The sequence below is a fragment of the Perognathus longimembris genome, chromosome 7 (genome assembly GCF_023159225.1).
Source record: "Perognathus longimembris pacificus isolate PPM17 chromosome 7, ASM2315922v1, whole genome shotgun sequence".
NCBI classification, from domain to species: domain Eukaryota; kingdom Metazoa; phylum Chordata; class Mammalia; order Rodentia; family Heteromyidae; genus Perognathus; species Perognathus longimembris.
This window is the reverse complement of record NC_063167.1, coordinates 83,785,960-83,807,102: the sequence shown is the minus strand read 5'-3', so window position 1 is coordinate 83,807,102 and position 21,143 is coordinate 83,785,960. Positions and strand designations below refer to the sequence as shown.

The window sequence follows — 21,143 nt, the reverse complement described above, 5'->3', positions numbered from 1 at the left end:
AGGTTTTGTGTTTATTTTTGGCAACATTGAAATTCGAACTCAAGACACTTGTAGGTGTTCTACCACTTGAGCAACACTCACAGATTTTTCTTTAGTTGTGTTTTGGATAAGGTCTATGTTTTGCCCATGGTAGAATAGAACCCTACACAATCTGTGCCTACACCTTCCAGATAGCTGGGATCACAGTTGTGTGTCACCACCTTCGCTTGAGTAATTGATTTGCAGTGTTGCTAACTTTTTGTCCACTTGTCCTCGAACTTCGATTCTTCTGATCCCTGTCTTCTGAGCAGCTGAGGATTATAAATGTGCAACAGTTTTTTAAAAAAAAATATAATAGAGTAGTGTTCTCCTATAATTACTAAGTTAAGAGATTGCGGGTAGCATTTGGGGGTAAAGGCTGCTTGTCTTTTCTTGCTATAGGGAATGCTTGTTGAAGGACCACCTGGGCCAGCAGGACCCGCGGTATGTAAACCATTTAAAAACACTGTTGTTCTGTTATTTACAGATATTGGGTATATAAGATTCTTCTTGTATTATTAGATTTGCATGTTTTAGAGAAATCAGAATATCAAGTTCTAAAGACAGATCTTTTAGAGGACATGGTAGATTTGCCCTCTCTTCTGATTTGCTATGTCTTTGGCTCATTGGAATTAGATCTGACTTTTGTCACTTAGATTTTTTTCACTTAAATAAACCTACATCTTCTAACTAATTATCAAGAAAACTGTAAAAGTATAAAAAATGTTATTCTTTTATTTATTAAGAAGATATAATGTCTCAGTACTTGGAAATGAGATTTCTAAGTACACTGGAGCTGTTTTGTTCTTGTTGTTTGTTTTTGTTTTCTCCCAGTCCTGGGCCTTGAACTTCTACCACATGAGCACAGTGCCACTTCTGGCTTTTTCTAAGTATTTTGGAGAGGAGAGTCTCGTGGACTTTTCAGCTCAGGCTGGTTTCAAAACATAATCCTCGAGTAGCTAGGATTATAAGCTCAATGATATTTGACATGCTTAGATAACAAAGTATACAAAGGCTCACATTTCCAACATTCTATCACATTTTTCAGGTCACGGTTAGAGGTAAAGCATTTCTTTAGGAATCACTAGCAAGCAGCATTCCCCTCTGGGCCTGTAGGCTACCTTGCTCTTCTGTCCTGTTTTCCTGGTGATGTTAGCCTTCACCAGAGAGCCACCATGTAGAGGAGCAGCTGTGCTAAGGAAGCTAAGTAAGACAGGTGTTTCCCAGACAAAGCTCTATTTACAAAGTATAAATGAGAAGTATGCTGATGTTAGCAACTTGAATGTGCATGTATACTAATGAAGTGAGAGTGTGTACTGAGATCTTATTAATATGTTTTCTCTGCTATAGGGTCTTATGGGTCCCCCAGGTCTACAAGGTCCTTCTGGGTCCCCCGGTGACCCTGGTGATAGGGTGAGTGAAGAGGTTGATAGATTTTATACACAAGTATACTCATGTACCTATGTGTGATATTCTCTATAACACATGCATAGCTATGTCAAGTGGCATAAATGTCTCCAGGCTCCCATATGTTTCCATGCATTCTTCCACATACTAAGTATACTTTACAAATGAGATTTTGACTAAATTGGTGATGATCTGTGAGTAAATTTAACATATTCTCAATATTTTAAGATTAATGATTATATTCAGAAAATATCGGTTTTAAAGATGATGTATGATGTAACATAAAGATGAACATAAAATATATAGTCTATTAGATTCTCTCTATATATTAAAGAATATTTAAACATATTATAAACTCATCAATTTTATACATAATAAAATTTTTGTTTACTTAATTTCTGTGTTTGTTTTCTGTCTGATGTTTTTTGGCTTGGTCCTGGGGATTAAACTCAGAGCATGAGTGCTGATCCTCATAGTATTGCTCAAGGCTAGAGCTTGGACTTCTCTGAGTGTGTGTCTGTGTGGTTAATTGGAAGTAAGTTTTATGGACTTTCCTGACCAATCTGGCTTCAAACCATGATCCTAAAATCTCAGTCTCTTGAATAGTTTGGATTACAGCTATGAGCCTTTGGTATCCAGCTTAAATTTTGTTTTGAATTGTAAGTTTATTTGATTCCCTAATTTTCCAATTAGGGAAATGGTCCCCACTTTATCTTCTGCAGTTTGAAGCTAAATTCAGAACAGAATTCTTACATTGATTGCACTGTACACTAATAACCAAGGGTTAGTGAAATGTTGGAAACTTGTGCTATGAAACATGGTTCCTTTGTAGGTATATTAATGAAAAGGAGTTTTATTAATCTACCAACCTGAAGAAAGCAATTGAGAGTTCCATAATGTACACTTGTGTTGTTCCAAATTATTCTACTTCTGACAAATCTTGTTTATTTCATTTACTGTCCTAGGGCCCCCCTGGTCGCCCTGGCTTACCAGGCGCTGATGGCCTGCCTGGCCCTCCGGGGACCATGCTGATGTTACCGGTATGTGGTGTTTAAGAAGATAATTTGATGAGTTGTCATTTTTGTATCTGAAAAAAGTTTATTGCCTGTACCCTTGACAAAACAACCCCCCCCCCGACCATCACATTTTGTGAGATAGAAAAATAGGAAATCAAAGAGCCATTGGAAATTAGGATGATTGTAATATAATTCTGTTAAGCAGTCAGAATGTCTGCACTCTAAGTGTTAAGCCACTTGATTATGGCTTTGTCAAAGGTTTTCTTGGTATTTCTGGTAAGGAAGTTTGTTAAAGTGACCAGTGGCACTCTAATACATGTTTCCTATGTTATTGAACATCATATGACTAAACTATTTGCCATGATATTGACAAGAGTTGGTATACTTTTAAGAAATCATATCTTCTGTGCTATTTTTCATTGTTTAAATTTATATGTTTCACTGCATGAGTCCTTTGTAAAACTCTGGATGCCATCATGCTTTGGAGAATATTTGATTATTTTAAATGAAATAAAATACAAAGAAATAATTTCTTGGTGTGAAAAATTACTCACAATGAGTTTGCAATTAAATCAGATCTTTTAATTTTTATGAAGAAATGTAGGATCTGTTTTCCAGTATATTGATCAAGAATTAGCAAAATGAACACGTTAGAAGGAAAATAATACCTTTTTGTTTGTGAAGATACTTTTAGTCAGCATGGAGATCAACCATTACTTGAATTAGTTCATTAGGAATTTTTACAAGTGAAGGGGTAGCATGAGTAGAATTACTGTAGATAAAAATAGCACAGTGTTTTTTTCCAATATATCAGAAGTTAAAGAATTTAAACTTTGAAAATATTTTCCAGTCTCTTTTACAAATGAAAAATATTCTAGAAGATTTTTTTTTCCAGAAAAAAATAGGAGTTGAATTTTAATAGAATTTACATACTATGGTTTCCTACTATGAGTGTGTTCAGACTTTATAAAATTTAGCACATCAGATAAGTCGTTTTTGTCTGGTGATTAAGGCAGTGGACTTAAGTTCAGTAAAGGTCAGTTTTGACTTTTCATATGTTTTCTTATCTTAGTTCCGTTATGGTGGTGACAGCTCCAAAGGACCAATCATCTCTGCTCAGGAAGCGCAGGCTCAGGCCATTCTGCAACAGGCTCGAGTAAGAAACAATGTTGAGTCTCCTAACCTTACACTATGTCAACTACTCAGGCATGCCTATGGAAAATGTTACCATTATGAACAGTATGCATGCATAGTACATGGAGTTTAGGTAGAAGAATGGTAAAATTATATATTTATCTTTTCTGTAGTGATACATAGCCATTACATAATAAATAACTGACCTCTGTACTTTTGTAATTCTGAGAGTCTCCTTCCACACACACACCATTTGCATGGATTACTCATCCATTAGAATGACATTGTACCATTTGTAAAGATATGAAAAGACCTGTGAAAAATCATGGGAAGTAAGTCAAGCCCAGAGAGAAAAAAGAAGCATGTTTTCCCTTATATGTGAAAGCTAGAATTAGCTTATAAATTATAAGTAAGGGTCATTTGCAAATATATATAAATGATTTAATTGAATTATGGTAGATTCAAGGGTGAATTCAAATTATGTAATTCCTAGAAAATTAAAGTCAAAATTCAACAAATTCGAATACCAAGGACCAGGTACTTGAAAGGGGTTGAGTGGGATCATGAGAAGAGGAAAATGTCATAAAAAATTCAGTGTACAAAATTAAAATTAAGATAATTCTGAAAGTATGACATTGATTAGGATGCATTGTATTTACAAACTGGTTTGTTAAATTGCAACTACTTTGTATAGCTACTTAGAAAATGGAAATGTATATGTATAAACATATATATGTATATGAGTGTAGATAGATTTCCATCTAGTATTTGCCATCTTTCACACCAAAGTTTTCCATGTGAAGGCAAGAATCAGTGATTAATTGCTTGATGTAATTAAGAGAATACAGTCTGAAAGTCATTTCTTTATTTTATCCTTAACGGCTATTTAAAAGATGCAAGTAATCCATGAAACATAACTACTTTTGTAAACTAGCTAAGTTAAAAATATATTTAAATTAATATGTACATACTCATACATATATGTAATAAGCAAAAGAGTAAGCTAGAAAGGAATAAAAATTACCTAATATTTCATTGATATTGTTGTATTTCTTTTGAAGGAAAAAAAATAAGTGTAGAGTTTATGATTGACATAAATATGGCAACCATATTCACATTATGTCAGTAATTACCTCTTATTCCTCAAATTGTTAGACACCAGAAACCATGAGGGAAATTATAATTCATTCTCAATATTTGTTATGTACTTCCAAGTTTATTAATCTTTAAAAAAATCACTATTTGTATTATGTGTAAAGGTAGCAAAAATATTTTGTCATTAATATAATTTAAACATACTCGTGATGATTTATCAATGGGTTCTTATCACATAAGCTATATTATTTTTAAATGGATAAGGTGATTATTTGTGTGTACATGTTTAAAGGCCACAGAATTCCAAATTTTATTCTTATCTTACTTGAAAAATAGGTAGCAACCATATAATTCTAATTTTTGTAATATTTAATCTCAAGGACTAAGAAGTGTATTGTCAAAAGTCTTGGTGTTAGTTCTGAAATGTTGAAGTTCCCACTGTTTTCATCTCATACATGTTCTAATATAATGAGTCCATCACAGTATTTTTTTTTATTTGTTGTGATTTGCCTCAGTGTTCATCTTTTGGACTAATATTCAAAATACCACATCACTACATCATACTAATGTAAATTTTCCTTTCTACTCTATGTTTTCCAGTTTATTGAATATGCTGATTTCACATTCTAATAGCCAGTGAAACAATAGCATGCAATAATTCTATTATGCTTATTACTATATAAAATAAATACATTAGTAAATAATAATAAGTTGACGCATATTAAAATCATAGCATTATAACACTTCTAGTTCAGTCTTGTTTTGTGCTGCTTGATTTTAAATCATTTTTCATAATATAATTCTAGAAAAAGATTTTATTCCAGGAACAAATTTCCAGAAAAATTAAATATTTTATTTAAAATACTTAAAATTGTAATCCCTAAAAATATTTTCAATGACAATTCTGTCATACACTTAAGAGGAAAAAGATTTTTTTTTCCATTATACTTCATAGTCAAAAACTATCACTGGTTCAATTTGCTGTTGTTAAACCAATATTAACTTTTATTAATGATGGGAGACAGAAAGGGAGAGGGGGATGGGGGAATGAGGGAGGAGGTAACAAACAGTATAAGAAATGTATCCAATGCCTAACGTATGAAACTGTAACCTCTCTGTACATCACTTTGAAAATAAATAAGAAAAAAAGAAAAAAAAAAGAAAATGATAAAAAAAAACAACAGAACAACCCATGCCTTGTAAGTTTCTGCATTTTGAAACATGGTTGAGAATTTCATAGGATATTTCATTCCTGAAACTCTCACTTTTTGTGTAGCAGCCATTCTCAGTAGCATGTCGCCATAATACGTGTGCTGATCATGTATTACTTAATCAGCATAAATTAATTGTACAAGAAGCTGTAATTGTGTGCAAATAGTACAGTGTTTTAATATGTTTCTTTCTGAAACTGTTTCTGAACTTAACATGTTTTATTTTCTAGATTGCACTGAGAGGCCCACCTGGCCCAATGGGTCTCACCGGAAGGCCTGGTCCTGTGGTAGGTTTCTAATAAAGTTAATGTGATTAATTTTTCCCTAATGTTCTTATGTATACATTCAGCTCCAATATACCTCTTTATTAATGAGAAAATATGCACGATTGGTTCTAATACCAGTATATACAGTATCCAGGGTACTCAGATGAGATACAGTGATAGAGCAACCACAGGAAAGGGATTCGGGAGGATCATCAACAATAGAAGCTACGGTTTCACAACTAGGGAAGTGAAAGGGCATATCAAAATCGAGAGACAAAGGATAAAAAGACAAACAACTCCAAAAGCAATACTTGCAAAACAATTTGGTTTAAACCAACTGAACAACTCATGGGGGCAAAGGGGAAGAGGGACGGGGGAGGGCTGAATGAGGAAGGAGGAAACAGTACAAGAAATGTACCCAAGGCCTAATGTATGAAACTGTAACCTCTCTGTACATCACTTTGACAATAAATAAGGAAAAAAAATGTCTAAGCAAGAATATAAATAATTCCTTGAGTTAATAATGATTTCATAATAATGATTTATTTACTATAAAAATCAGGAAATATAAAAGACATGTTAAATAATATTTTGTCTAAAATGCTTTTAAAAGTATGTTAAAAATCAAATCACAGTTCATAACGGTTGGTCCTAGAAATAAATAATGTAGTGAAAAATTTAATTGTGGGTTAGAAGCTCAAGTTTACATACCTGAAGAAATTATGTTGGGTTTTACACTACTGTGAAATGGAAGAATTACCTAGGTATTTATTTTTCTTTATCCCAGAACATAGGACTATGACTGTATATTTTCACAATTGGAAATGATGAACTGCATTTTAATGAGTGCCTAGATTGACCCTTAAGGTCACACATATTTGTAAATCTTCTGTACCATCTCTAATTTGCATTCTATAATCTTGAAAAGTGAATTATAGAGAGGAAATTTATCATGGGACAATCACAAATAACGGCTTATGCAGAGTAAGGGCAGAGAGGACTATAGCCAAAAGATGCAGCCTATATTCAGTTCTTTACCAATTGCTAAGGGTTACTGAAACAAAATGATGTTTATAACCCAACATTATTAATCAATGTCCTAGTATAAAGGTAAGTAAAGTATCAATTTTAAGTCTAAATTCTGCAATGTTTGTCTTTGTGGGAGTGTTTCCCAATGGTAGGGAGAAAGGGAAAGGAGAAAGTGTGTGTGTTTGTGTGTGTGTGTGTGTGTGTAAGGAATATAATAAAACTCACTAAAAACACGTAACAAGGAGTGGAGAGCAGAAAAGGGGGTTAAGAAAGTTAGCATATTTTCTCAGTGCATTAGCATATAAACAAACTGACTCAAGAAGGGTATACTTAGAGGAGGAATCCAAAGGCATGACTCCTGAACAACTAAAGTACTGTTTATCCACAAAAGTTCCAGGGAGTGGAAATATGTTTGAGTGGGGGTGAGTGGGCAAAGGGAGGGCACACAAGTGGACGAAGAGTGAGCAGATGTCATTATAGTCAGCATACATTATGTAAATCATGAACTATAGTACAGGAGAGTAGGGATGGGGTTAGGGTGGGGGAAGACATGAGGTGGAATGAAGGAAGGGGTAAACATTAACTGAGAAGAACTGGACCCATAACCTGACTTGTGGATACTCACCTAAATGCTTGTGGTTTACTTTGATACAGTTAACCCCCTCTATAATAACTTTCTTCATAACATTTTGAGTGTTCTAGTACTGGAGTTTGAAAATATATTGACTTTATTTTTTGCATTTTTTTTTTGCTGTTGTTACCAAGTAGTTGTGAGTATCACAATTACAGCTTCTTGTACAATTAATTTATGCTGATTAAAAACATAAAAGAGAATCTTAAGTCTAGACATGGGGAGAAAATAAAATCACCATTTCTTTTCTGCATTATTACTTTAATAATGGTTATTATTTCACTTTCTATTATACTCTATACCAACACATTGTTACAGAGTTTCAAATATCTAATTTTAGAATCCAATACATGAATCCATTAAACTTATAAATGTCTGTCAACATTTTAACATAAATATATTCATTATCTTAATGTAAGTGATCTTTTATGCAACTGTTTTAGTCCAGCTATTTCAATACATGTACAGAATATGTAGTTTGTGTTTTTTCCATATTTTGATACTTTCAAATTTTATGTGGCAATTTTAAAGCCCTTTCTTAGGCAAGGGGCTGATCAATTATGGCTAATAAACAGATTATATAATGCAGCCAATTAACTATGAATAAACTGGTCATTAGAATATAATAGCTATATTCTATTCAGTGATTAATAATCTAATTTAAAGAAGAATTCTACTTTCCCTTTGGCAGAAAGTTGGGTTCAAGAATCCTAATTAGAAGGTAGAAAGTAATAATAATTTAAATTTTCAAGATTAGAAAACTTACACACCCTGACTTTCTTTATTTCTTGGGAATCATCGTAGTAGCTTTTTTACCTCAGAGCCAGTAGGAGGCTCCAGAAAGCTTTTCGTAGTTTTTTTCGTAATTTTTATTTCTGTTGTAGTTTGATACAATTGATTCAATCGTGTGTTGATTTTTTTAAGAATCAGAAACTACTGAATCGTACAAACCATGTCTTCATTTTGAAGTTACTGTAACTGCCATGTTCATTTTTAATGTTACAATGCTTTTAGAAAGTGTGATTAGCTTAGTGCATATTTTTGAACTCATAACTCCTGTATGAAACAGTTTATTCTTTTATATTGCTAATAAGCCAGATTTTTGTAGCACGTTTAAGTTATGTACTTTTGTAACAACCATTTATTGTCCTAAGTTATTTTCATCAGGAAAAGAAAAGCAAGGTAGGAAAAAATGCTTTGACATGTTTTTTAGGACAATTATAACCATAACATCTGTCCAGAAATTTTATTGTTATGCCTTTCATCATCTGAGAAATCCCTGTCTTCAAAATGAGCAGAATTTTGCCAATTTTTATATATATATATTTTATTGTAAAACTGAATTACAGAGAGGTTACAGTTTCATACATTAGGCATTGGATACATTTCTTGTACTGTTTGTTACCTAGTCCCTCATTCTCCCCTCCTTCTCCATCCCCCGCCCCATGAGTTGTTCAGTTGTTCAGTTCATTTTCACCAAACTGTAAGTATAGCTTTTGTAGTTGTTTGTCTTTTTTTACCCTGTGTCTCTCGATTTTGGTGTTCCCTTCCAATTCCCTGGTTCTAATACCAGTATACCCGGTTTCCAATATATTCAGATATATTCAGATAAGATACAAAGATAGTGTAGGTACAAACACAGGAAGAGGACTCAATTTAATATGAATCATAAAATATGTCACAAAACTATGTCACAGTATAAACTGATTGATTTAAGAATGCCTTATAAAAATGTTATAAAGGTTACAGAAAAATGCTGTGATACCATAGGAATGTCTTCTTATAGAAATGAGTGAACTATATTTTTGCTTATAGCTCACACACTGAAATTCAATTATTATACTGAGATGAATTGTATGTTGAGGAGTAGACTTGAAAACTTATTGCACTTATTAATGAGATCTTAAAAATGTGACTAAATATATTAATTTATTTCAAGTGAGAGTAGTGATTAAAGTGCTTAGTAATCGCTAAACCAGTTATGTTCTCAATTTTTCTCTATAGGGGGGTCCTGGTTCTTCGGGGGCCAAAGGTGAGAGTGGTGACCCAGGTCCACAGGTAAGACAAACAAACAAGTTCTTGTTCTTTAAACTTACTTTTTATTGACTGCATTTTACTTATGAAGAATAATGAAATATCTGTCTTTTCTTTTGCAAGAAAGGAATACATTTAAGTTACCTTTAAGCTCCTTAATTGACAAATCATATGGGTGACCATTGGCTGTCAATAACTTAGATAATTTAAACATTATTTCAATTGTAATTGGACCAGACTTGAAAGAAGTAGGCCTTCAGAATACTCAATTTGCTAGAGATTCTGTGAAGCAGAGCAAAACAATTACAGTTGTCCATGTTTTCTGTGGAGAGTCAATTTTGTGCAATATCTCATAAAAGTTGTTTAATGTATTTAAAAGAAGTCAACCAACCTCAAGCATTAAGAGTCATGAGGAAATTAAGAAAATGTAAACATGTAAGCTAATTTTTTAAGTATCCAAGATTTTATTTATAGGAGCAGCATTCCATTATGTACCTGAACCACAGCTTATGGCGAAATGAGAAAAAATTTCTGATGAAAATTGATGGAAGTATTGGACAGACTCAAGATAAGGCTGCCTTGTTCTCATGCTTTGGTACTATGTCTCTAAAAGCAAGGCATTTGTGGTTACAGACAATCACATGAAGATATTAACATTTTGCACATAAGGGACAGACATCATTTATTTTGCAAAGTTCATGAATGTTGCAGCAAATTATTCTTCATGGTGTATTCTTGGGCTCTAATTTATGTTAGCTCCTAGTTAATCTCATCATTGTATTTGAAGAATCCACATTTTGCAGTTATTATAAAATTATTTATAATTTCAGATTTTCATTTATTTATTTTTCTATTGCATTCAGTATATATGAATTTTTTATGTTAATGTTAAAGAGTATAAAAAGATAAATACAAAGAATACATAACACTTGTATTGGCAATACTTCTGATTTACTATTAGCTATGGAGTAATGTATTTTAAAAACATATTAATTCCAGTATGACATATCTATTGATATAACATTAGGATGCTTTGCTACTAAACACATAGCTAGCCCATGGAAAAATGAAAAAGCGAATTCTCTAGCATTTTAAAAATGATTGGAGAAACACACCACAAGAGTTGTGCTAAGTTGGAAGAGTATTTATTTGAAACAAATACTTGAAAACCATAGTAGTTAATAATCTAATAGAAACATTCTACTATGGGAAATGTTAATTACTGTTCAACACAACTGCAATGGGAAAGGAAATGACTAGAAGACATTTAAAAAATGTGAAGAGCTGGGAATGTGGTCTAGTGGTAGAGTGCTTGCCTAGCATGCATGAAGCCCTGGATTTGATTCCTCAGTACTACATATAGAAAAAGCCGGAAGTGGGGCTTTGGCTCAAGTGGTAGAGTGCTGGCCTTGAGCAAAAAGAAGCCAAGGACAGTGCTCCAGCCCTGAGTTCAAGCCACAGAACTGGCAAAAAAAAAAAAAAAGAAAAGAAAAGAAAAAAAAAGAAAGAAAGAGAGAAATAAAAGAAAATAAAAGAAAAAACATGAAGAACACTGAAGAAGCTTTGAAAAGAGAAGAGCATAGGAATTGGCTTTCAGTCAATGGAACTGTGAGATCCATGAGAAGAAAATGAGGAATTCTGGACCTTTGCAAGGTTTAAAAATATTCCATGATATTGATTTTTTTGTTTATATATAATCACATGTCTATACAACAAACTTAAATAGCAGTATTTCCATTCTTATAAGAATTTGTATGTAAAAATTTAGTTCTATTGTCTTCCCCTTTCTATGAATATTTTATATAGAAGTAAATTCCTAGAGGATATCAAACTCTAAAACCATCTCCCTTGAAGATACTGTGTTTACTAAACAAGAATTCTACCATTTGCTTTCCGTGTTTTGATTTAGGGTCCTCGAGGTGTTCAAGGTCCCCCTGGTCCAACAGGAAAACCCGGAAAAAGGGTAGGGTTAAGCTTTCTTGCTCAAGTTGCCATGTGAATTTGTTTTCTTTAGCTTCCTCTTGGTAAGAATCCCTCTGGCTCAATTTTGTTCTTGACTTTCGTCAGGGACGCCCCGGTGCTGATGGAGGAAGAGGAATGCCTGGAGAGCCTGGGTCAAAGGTCAGCAGTGCATCCTGGGTCATGGATTTGAATATACAAATCTTGTCTGTCATCCTGGGGAATGTGAAATGAAATTAGACACTCAAAGTGTAGCGCATGACTGCACGGAAAAGGTGGTGATGATTGTGATTTTTACAGGGAGATCGAGGGTTTGATGGCCTTCCCGGTTTGCCAGGGGACAAAGGTCACAGGGTAAGTTTCTACTACTACTTTTTATACTGGAATAATGCAAATGCTATGAAATATGTCAACACTAATATCTTCTAGGAAATCAGAAGGAAACAAATACTTGTGAATCCATTTATCAGGGCATTCTATCTAGGTGTGGGGCCAGACAGATAATATCATTTATATGGGATCAATGTTAAGTTCTGTAATTGTTGTGAGATATTTCATGTAAAGACACTCTTGCATGTATACATAAATTGATAGAGGGCCTTTATTTTTTGCAGATATGGGGAAATATGTCAATAGAAAGACTTTATGATCTAATTTTTTACCTTGTTCCTTAACAGTTGCTTTAATTTCTTTCTTAGTGTTTGTCCATGTAAATAAATTTAAAAGTCATCTGTGGTCAGGCTACCATTAGCAACATACTGTCAATTTGTTCTTACTTTGTGATACCATGAAATTTTACTCCAATGCAAGAGCTCATAATTTGCCAAAGCTAAACAAGCCATCGTTGTGAAGTGCAATCCAGTAGATATTTTCAGTAAACAGATATATGTGTGTGTGATATATATGCATATATATGATATATAGTTGATATTTGTTTTGTTTTTGATACTGGTGATTTAATTTAGAGCTCTTGTTAGAATCTAGTGCTTTAGTAGGCAATTAACTCTACCTACCATTTTAGCTCAACTCCCCGCACAATTTCTTTCAAAGTAGATCCAAAAATTCTTTTAGCTTTCTTAATTTGTGCCCAATGAATATAAAAGGTTGAAAAGTAGAACACAGTTACATTAAAACACTCAAAGTAAATACTTGCCTAACAATCTTTAGCAAAAAAGTTTCTTAATGCTTTAACATGTTAGGATCAAATGTTTAAAAAGTGCTTTTGGTGCTTTTTATACTTAACTTTTTGGTATTAAACAAAGGTTACATTTTTCCTAGCATAGTAATATGTAAAGCTAGGGAGAATGGCAAAGTTGTAATTATGTCTGAGGCCCTAGAGAAGCAAATAGAGCCGAAGTTTTCCCAGCCACCTGTACTGCTGTTTTTGTACAGGATGGTGAGCTGGTAGACTTATTTCCTCTGATAATTATAGTGTTTTCTGTCTTTTTGTGTTAGGGTGAAAGAGGTCCCCAAGGCCCTCCAGGTCTTCCTGGCGATGATGGAATGAGGGTATAGTAATATTTCATTTCTTTAAAACACACCTTTTATTAAAATATGAGAGAATAAAACTGTTTAAAAAAGAAAAGAAGATAAAAACTTGGGAGAGAATGAGGGACAAAGTGACACTGTTCAAAAAGGAATATACTTAATACCTGAGTCATGTAACTATAACCCCCCTCTATATCACCCTTACAAAAAATTATTTTAAAAAAACTTTAAAAATGACACCTAATTGTACTGCCCTTGTGTCTGTTTGATAACAGGGAGAAGATGGGGAAATAGGGCCACGTGGCCTTCCAGGTGAAGCTGTAAGCACTTTTTTTCCTTCTTTGTAAATAATAACATTCGTGTTTGGGGGAAATGGTGACTGATATTACAGTTGGAAAGGGAGTGATAAACTTAGGGAATTGTCATGTTAAAAAGGTGTGAGTGGGGCTGGGGATATAGCCTAGCGGCAAGAGTGCCTGCCTCGGATACACGAGGCCCTAGGTTCGACTCCCCAGCACCACATATACAGAAAACGGCCAGAAGCGGCGCTGTGGCTCAAGTGGCAGAGTGCTAGCCTTGAGCGGGAAGAAGCCAGGGACAGTGCTCAGGCCCTGAGTCCAAGGCCCAGGACTGGCAAAAAAAAAAAAAAAAAAAAAAAAAAAGGTGTGAGTGGCTCATGCCTAAAATCCCAGCTACTCAGGAGGCCAAGATGTGAGGATCATAATTCAAAGCCAGCTTGGGCAGCAAAGTATGTGTGACTCTTTTCCAGTTAATCAATATGAAGCCAGAAGTAGAGCTGTGGTTTAAATGTTAGAACACCAGTTTTGAAAAACCTCAGGGAGGGGTTGGGGATATGGACTAGTGGCAAGAGTGCTTGCCTTGTATACATGAGGCCCTGGGTTCGATTCCCCAGCACCACAAATACAGAAAATGGCCAGAAGTGGTGCTGTGGCTCAAGTGGCAGAGTGCTAGCCTTGAGCAAGAAGAAGCCAGGGACAGTGCTCAGGCCCTGAGTCCAAGCCACAGGACTGGCCAAAAAAAAAAAAAAAGAAAAAGAAAAAGCTCAGGGAGAGCACTGAGGTCCTAAGACAAAATTCTTGGATGAGCACAGAAAAAATAAATAAGTGCAAAAGGAGTAACCTACATAGAGCTCTTTTGTTAAAAACGAAAATCTTACACATGAGGAAGAAAATGAGGACTGTAACCTTTCACAATGGAAAGCACTGTCTACTTTTGTATTTGTTTCTTTTCATCATCAGTACCACCATGATCTATTTAGAATACATTAGTCTGAGGACCAGAAATAATGGAAACTGAGCCATTAGTAAATTCTAGACACTAAGGTGATATTTGTTTTTATCTGTCAACTATTATTAGAAAGGGGAAAAAAACCAGATTCAGGAATTTTTACTCAAAGCTAAGGGACAATAGCAACAACCAAAACTAGTCAACAAAAGGAATTCTGCATTTCAGTCATAATTTGCTCTGTGATAAAGCTTGTCAATTAAACTATAGTCTACCAGTTATGGGAGACAACAAAGGAAAGAAGGTGATGCAGTAAAGGGGGAAAAGCAAAGGACAAGGAGGAGTGATTCAGATTAAAGAGAAATAATTTAATAAATGGTCTGCCAAGAAATTGGTTTCTGTATATAAGTATATAAGTATCCATATGCTTGTTTCTTTTCTTCAATAGGCATTCTCTCAAGAGGAGATTTAGACTAGAAGGAAAATAAATGAGAAGCAGGCCTACTTGATATCTGTACATTCTATCAAATTGCATAATAAATTTCAGTGTTGCCTTCCAGATCAGAAAATGAGACAATGTGCCTTAATATAAGTATTAAACGATTTTATTTTTTTAAAAATTCCCTAGTGATTCACATATAAATGTAGAAAATCTGAATTTCCACACTAAAGACTTCATGTCATTTATTTTGGCTTTTGCGTCAAGAAAAACACTATGTATTCATGTTTCTTCGGGGGGCAGGGGAAAATGGTATTTTAAACATTGTTCAGTATATTAAGGGTGAATGAGTAAATACTTTCATTCTAAATGTTATCTGAGATGGTGTTGCAATGTGAGAGCCATGTTTGGAGAACATTTTCTTTTCCCTGTCAGGGCCCACGAGGTTTGCTGGGACCACGGGGAACTCCAGGCCCTACAGGGCAGCCTGTAAGTATGGCTGGAAATAGGCTGGAGTTTTTACAGGAAATTAATGGCCAAACTATTCTGAGAGACCATTGTACCTCTCTTAGCACAAGCCTAAGAGTTAACTGCCTCCTTCTTCTAAGTGCTATGAATGTGTCTTATCTGACCAGTATTCTCTCTCCCTGTCCTCCTGTGTGTTTCTTTAATTTATCTGTTTTACAGTTTTCATAACTATCCAGAACACAGTGGAAAGCCATGCTAGATCATCTGTAATATAGACTTGAATAGACTATAGCTCTCATTTCCCTTAAATCCTAAATCATTAATTATTATAATCATGGAAATGTGTTTTAGTCACCTTAGGCTGGTGAGTGGCAGGCCCTTTTACTTTCCATGTGAGATGTAAAAATTAACATCCATGTGTATCATTTTCTTCATTGCAGGGTATTGCAGGCATAGATGGTCCTCCAGGACCCAAAGGCAACATGGTATGTAACAAGCACCCTTAAGTATCTCACCCATCTCAGAATGAAACAGTTTTGTTGCTACATGTAAAATAAACTTTTCTAAAGCTACTGCTAGCTTTCCTCTTTTGCAATATTTTCCAGATTCTCTTGAGCAAAATCTGCTGTGGGAGATTACTTTTCAGTTAGCAAGGGAAAAGTGTTTTACATTAAACTTTAATTAAGGCTGTGTATTTTCTGTATGGCAGGGTCCACAGGGAGAGCCTGGACCTCCTGGCCAGCAAGGAAATCCAGGACCACAAGTAAGTTTCTGTGGGCGGATGGGGTAAGAGGTGTTTTTTATCAAGGAGAATGTACAATGCAACCTTTTATAGCACAGACCAACTAGAATGTTGTAAACGTGCATATAGGAAGATATTTCATATCCATTCTTTTTTCTTTAATTTAGCAAACTTTCAGAGAGACATCCCCCCCCTTTCTTCCAAAAGAAAAATGAGTCATTCAGCATGACAGAATGAATAGCCACACATGTAAAAATCTTTAAATAGAATCTCATACCAGTTCCTTTGCAAAAAGAGTAGCTTCTGTAAAATGCATGGTATTCTGCAGTCTCTGGAAAGAGTAAGGGATGTGGATGGGTGGGTGTAGGTAGGTATATGTATGTATTTCTGAGTAAATGTCTATATGTGTATGTTCATATACTCTTGTACATCTTTTCATGTTCAATAATAGAGTAACAATTAACTTTAAAAATATATTCTTGTGATGTGATTGCTAACATGAAATAAATTCTGTTAAAACAGGGTCTTCCTGGTCCACAAGGCCCAATTGGTCCTCCTGGAGAAAAAGTAAGTTACTAATAACTGCCGGAGCACAAACAAGGGCGACCTGCCTGGGGAGGTGTAGGTTTTGTCTTCTGTCCTTATTAAGATATCTAAATATCAGAACACATAAACATCAGGCAATCTGAAGTTAAAACAGGAGAATATGGTGTAGATAACATTCATTGGTACATCTTTAACCTGCTAATGATCAAATTTTGCAGGGTTAACATTTAACGAGCTTTCATTGTAACATGTTTAGGGCTAGTAATTTTAGAAACTTAATGATATGGTTGGATATTTTATCCTTTATTTTACCTCTTCCTTTCTTTTTGTTAAAAAAAAGTGACTATGCTGACTTGCAACAAAGAATTTGTTCAAAGATCTGACTGAGGGAAAATTGTGAATTTCTCATTGCCATCATGTCTTGTGCATGATGATAGATGATGTACGTATAATGTGGATTAAAAGAAGAATACATCTCTAATTAGAGAGATGTCTTTTTCTCAGCGTGCTATTTCATATTCTGGGACTAGCATTTCCTGTTAAATTTAAAACAGAGTTGTTACCCATCTTTCTCTAATGCTCTTTTCTCTTGCTTTAGTTTTTTCCATTAACATACCAATTTATTTTGTTTTATTATTTTTATTATTAATATATTCACAAGAATTCACTTCTCTTAAATGGTTTTCACTGTATTTCTAGTCCTACCACCATGCACATTTTTGGAATATTTACATCACTTTAGAAAGAAGGAATCCTTGCTCTCATTTGCCATTTATAGCCCCAAGAATAAAACAACAACTAATTTGCAGTCTGTGTCATATATCATTTCTGCAGATTTTCTGTGAATGTATAAATGGGTTTAATCAATGACTTTAGTCAATGATGAAGTATAAAGAAGGACTTTAATATCCTTCTTTTATTTTTATACGTTGGAACATCTGTCCATGTTTACTCTTTTCTGTTAGCCTAAATATGCTACATTCAAAGTTCTGTTCACTATCTGAGAAGTTATGGAAGACAGGAATTTGATACTTTTTAGCCATTAATTAGAAAATGGCAATGTTGTTAATATTTGTATTCTCGTATTTTCATAGTCATATTTTATTTCTTTTGGTAGGTTCTTAGAAGTGCTAATCATAGGGAAAAATGCATGTTTCACATTTTGAGAAGTGCATAGACTGTTATCCCAAGTGGTGGTGCCATTCTTTTCCTTTCTCCACCGAGGCAGTTTCTTCTGGCCACATTCATACTTCTTAGTGTCTGTCTTATGATAATTCTTGTTAGTGTGAAATGGTATTACACTGTGGATTCAATTTGCATTTCCCTCATCCATGGTTATCCTGTGTATTTTTCATAGCCATTTGCATAACTTCCTGTTACATTTCTACCCATACTGTGAGTAATATTCTAATTAGGTTACATATTTTATGAGGTTAAAGAGTTATTGAATTGATCATTGAAATACTTTCTTTTGGGGAATGATTTCTGTATCATTGCAGTAAGCCTGTTGAATTGGAATATGTCCAATAATTGTAGACCTTAGGTTCTAAAGATAATTCTAAACCTTTAGGCTCATGCTCTGACAGTGAGATGCACACTAAAATTGACTTTTGAGTACATATAATATATGTAGTATAAATGTGTAATTTAGGGTATCAATATGCTCATGAGCATATATACTTATATTTATGTTATATTCAGTGTAAAATTACACACAAAACACACAACCTAAATTTTGTAATATAGTATTTTTCCTGTATATGCTGGAGTATAAAGAATTTGCTAACCCATGCATATAATCCTAGAGTACCCAGTTCCTGAATTTAAATCCTAAAGTGGGAAGAGGGGAAGGAAGATTTACTTTTAGGTAACATTGATATATTTGAATTTCTTTTTCTGATCAATAGTGAAATACAGGGTTTAATCCATGAGTGTCTTATGTCAACAAATGTTGCTTCTGACTGAATACATTCAGCTTGTGCATTCAAGGCAATCTTATCCAATCAAAAACAAAAGGAGCTCAATAATATGAGAGAAAATAATTTAATCTCATTAAACCTATATTATAAAGTAAATATTATTTTGTTTTTCTTATGTACTTTGATCTATTTATTCTGAGTCAAATTTTGTTTTTTAAAAAAGCAGTAAAGGTAATTTTAACTATTTCATAGTATTATATAACATTTAAAGATAATAGGATCAATACTATATATGTGTAGCTCAAGAAGGTTACATGTTTTGTTTGACATTGCAGCTCAGATTCTATTTTATTTGTGATAAAATATCTCCTAAAGGTTAAGTTAATGATTTAAACTGGATAAGCCAACTATATTTTTTCTAACATTTCTAACATCCTATGTTATGTGACTCCAAATTCATATCTTTCATTTATTATTGTGCTTTTCACACAACAAATGGTCATCATGTAAGCTTAGTGTGAAACTTCAAGACACAAAATAAATGCCTGTTAAGGGGTGAGACTTTGAAGACAAGGGTGTGGGTCTGGATTCATTCAAACTGGACGTCTCACATAGAGATGCTGTTATTTCATGGGATTTGTTGAGACAAATTGGCTAAAGGCATATAAATTGCATAACACTGTGCATTGAAACTTTCCACACATTTAACTCTTTTATTAAAAACTAAAACATATGACATATATTCATTTTTATTCTCACCTCTCCTGAGAAACAGCAAGAAGTTGAAAAGCATTTAAAAATAATGTGCTGCCATAGAACTCATTCTCAAAGAGATGGATTGATTTCAGTTTTATGGAGAAATCATCTTACAAGAGTTTCAATATTTCTAGATTACTCTCAAATATATTACAAAACAAAAAAAATCCATGTCTTTTTATTGCTCACCAAGTCAATGTCATAGAAATATTGCATGACTAGTCCTGTATTTCTGCATGGTTCTGTTTTGAAGACAAAAGTCCAGTGTCATAAAAGTAAAAGGTAATTTCTATGACAAAATTGTCCCATGAAAGACGTAGTGTTTTGCAATAATTATTAATCACCCCATGTTCAATTACTTGACCTGAGTATGACTTTGCAGACTGATGAAAGGAATGGAAAACTTAGGTCCATTGAATGATAGGCAGTTAATTTCAGCTGCAAAAATCTAAATTTCCCATTTGAAGTTTATTTTTAATGTGTGTCATTGGTAGTGACTTAGTATTTTTCTCTACAACTCTGCAGCATGGCAGTATACATGCATAATGTTCATTCTGATTCCTCTCTGAGAATGGAAATACTCTAAATTATGCTCAGTATTTGAGCTCATTGAGGTATCCCTGCCTTTTCAATTATTTCTCAGTCATGGCTAATCATTTGGCCAGCAAACAATAATAACTGGAAGTAAATAACATTAATACTGTCAGAAAAATGGCTACTTTTCTATAAAGAGAGGGTTTTCTTCTTTCAATAGTGGTATTTACCATGTTCCAAACTTAGTAAGGGCTGAGTTAAATGACACTCAAACTCTATGTGGCTAAGAAGGGAGTAGCTGGGAATGTGCCTTAGTGGCAAAGTGCTTGCCTAGAATGCATGAAGCCCTGGGTTCGATTCTGCAGCTCCACATACACAGAAAAAGCCAGAAGTGGCACTATGGCTCAAAGGGTAGAGTGCTAGCCTTGAGCAAACAGAAGCCAGGGACAGTGCCCAGGCCCTGAGTCCAAGCCTGAGTCCAAGACTGGCAAAAAATAAATAAGTAAATAAGATGAATATATTTTACTGTTTGTGATTTGCATATTATTCTAATTTTGCATCAAATACATATTGTTATGCTATTCTATGAGTAACTATTACAAAACAATTTACTATGAATAGTAAGTTATTTTAATAATAACTGGGACTTCACTATTTCCATGGAATTTTAGTCACATGTCCCTTAAAAAGATGTATTAGGCCATTGTATAAATATTATACAAATATCACATGTATTCTCCCACAAACCTTGAAGACACTGTTCAACTACTTTTATGGCCTCTTATTCCAATCAAGTTATGTGGTATGCTGGTGCTAATGTCTCACACTTTTAATCTGAACTACTCAGGATGCTAAGACCTGTACATCATGGTTGTATGCCAGTCTAGGAAGAAAAGTCTGCAAGATTCTGTGTTTAATTATCTAGGAAAATGCTGACTTAGAAGCATGGCTCAAAGGTAGACTACCAGCCATGAGCCAGAAAGGTAGGGAGCATAAGACTGAGTTCAAGCTTCAGTACCAGCACACACACACACACACACACACACACAGATGTGGTAAATGGATATGTGTGAAGTTGCTGCCAGCATAATATGCCATGTTATTCACAGTAAACTTTTCAATAAGTACAAATTTACTCTATAAGAATTATAAAATTTATAGTACAGTAAATACCCAAGTAATTACTAGCTTTCTCTAAAATTATGT

General features: G+C 34.0%; 1 protein-coding gene across 1 annotated transcript in view; it reads left to right on the top strand.

The window, feature by feature from the left end:
• Positions 1 to 21,143, top strand: part of Col11a1 (collagen type XI alpha 1 chain) — a 179,974-nt gene that overhangs the window by 59,323 nt on the left and 99,508 nt on the right. Inside the window, exons 10-24 of the mRNA XM_048352067.1 lie at positions 421 to 462; positions 1,369 to 1,431; positions 2,391 to 2,465; positions 3,514 to 3,597; positions 6,112 to 6,168; positions 9,812 to 9,865; positions 11,751 to 11,804; positions 11,909 to 11,962; positions 12,101 to 12,154; positions 13,256 to 13,309; positions 13,564 to 13,608; positions 15,408 to 15,461; positions 15,881 to 15,925; positions 16,150 to 16,203; positions 16,705 to 16,749. Coding sequence (XP_048208024.1) covers positions 421 to 462; positions 1,369 to 1,431; positions 2,391 to 2,465; positions 3,514 to 3,597; positions 6,112 to 6,168; positions 9,812 to 9,865; positions 11,751 to 11,804; positions 11,909 to 11,962; positions 12,101 to 12,154; positions 13,256 to 13,309; positions 13,564 to 13,608; positions 15,408 to 15,461; positions 15,881 to 15,925; positions 16,150 to 16,203; positions 16,705 to 16,749 — 834 coding nt within the window. The remainder of the gene's footprint in view (positions 1 to 420; positions 463 to 1,368; positions 1,432 to 2,390; positions 2,466 to 3,513; positions 3,598 to 6,111; positions 6,169 to 9,811; positions 9,866 to 11,750; positions 11,805 to 11,908; positions 11,963 to 12,100; positions 12,155 to 13,255; positions 13,310 to 13,563; positions 13,609 to 15,407; positions 15,462 to 15,880; positions 15,926 to 16,149; positions 16,204 to 16,704; positions 16,750 to 21,143) is intronic.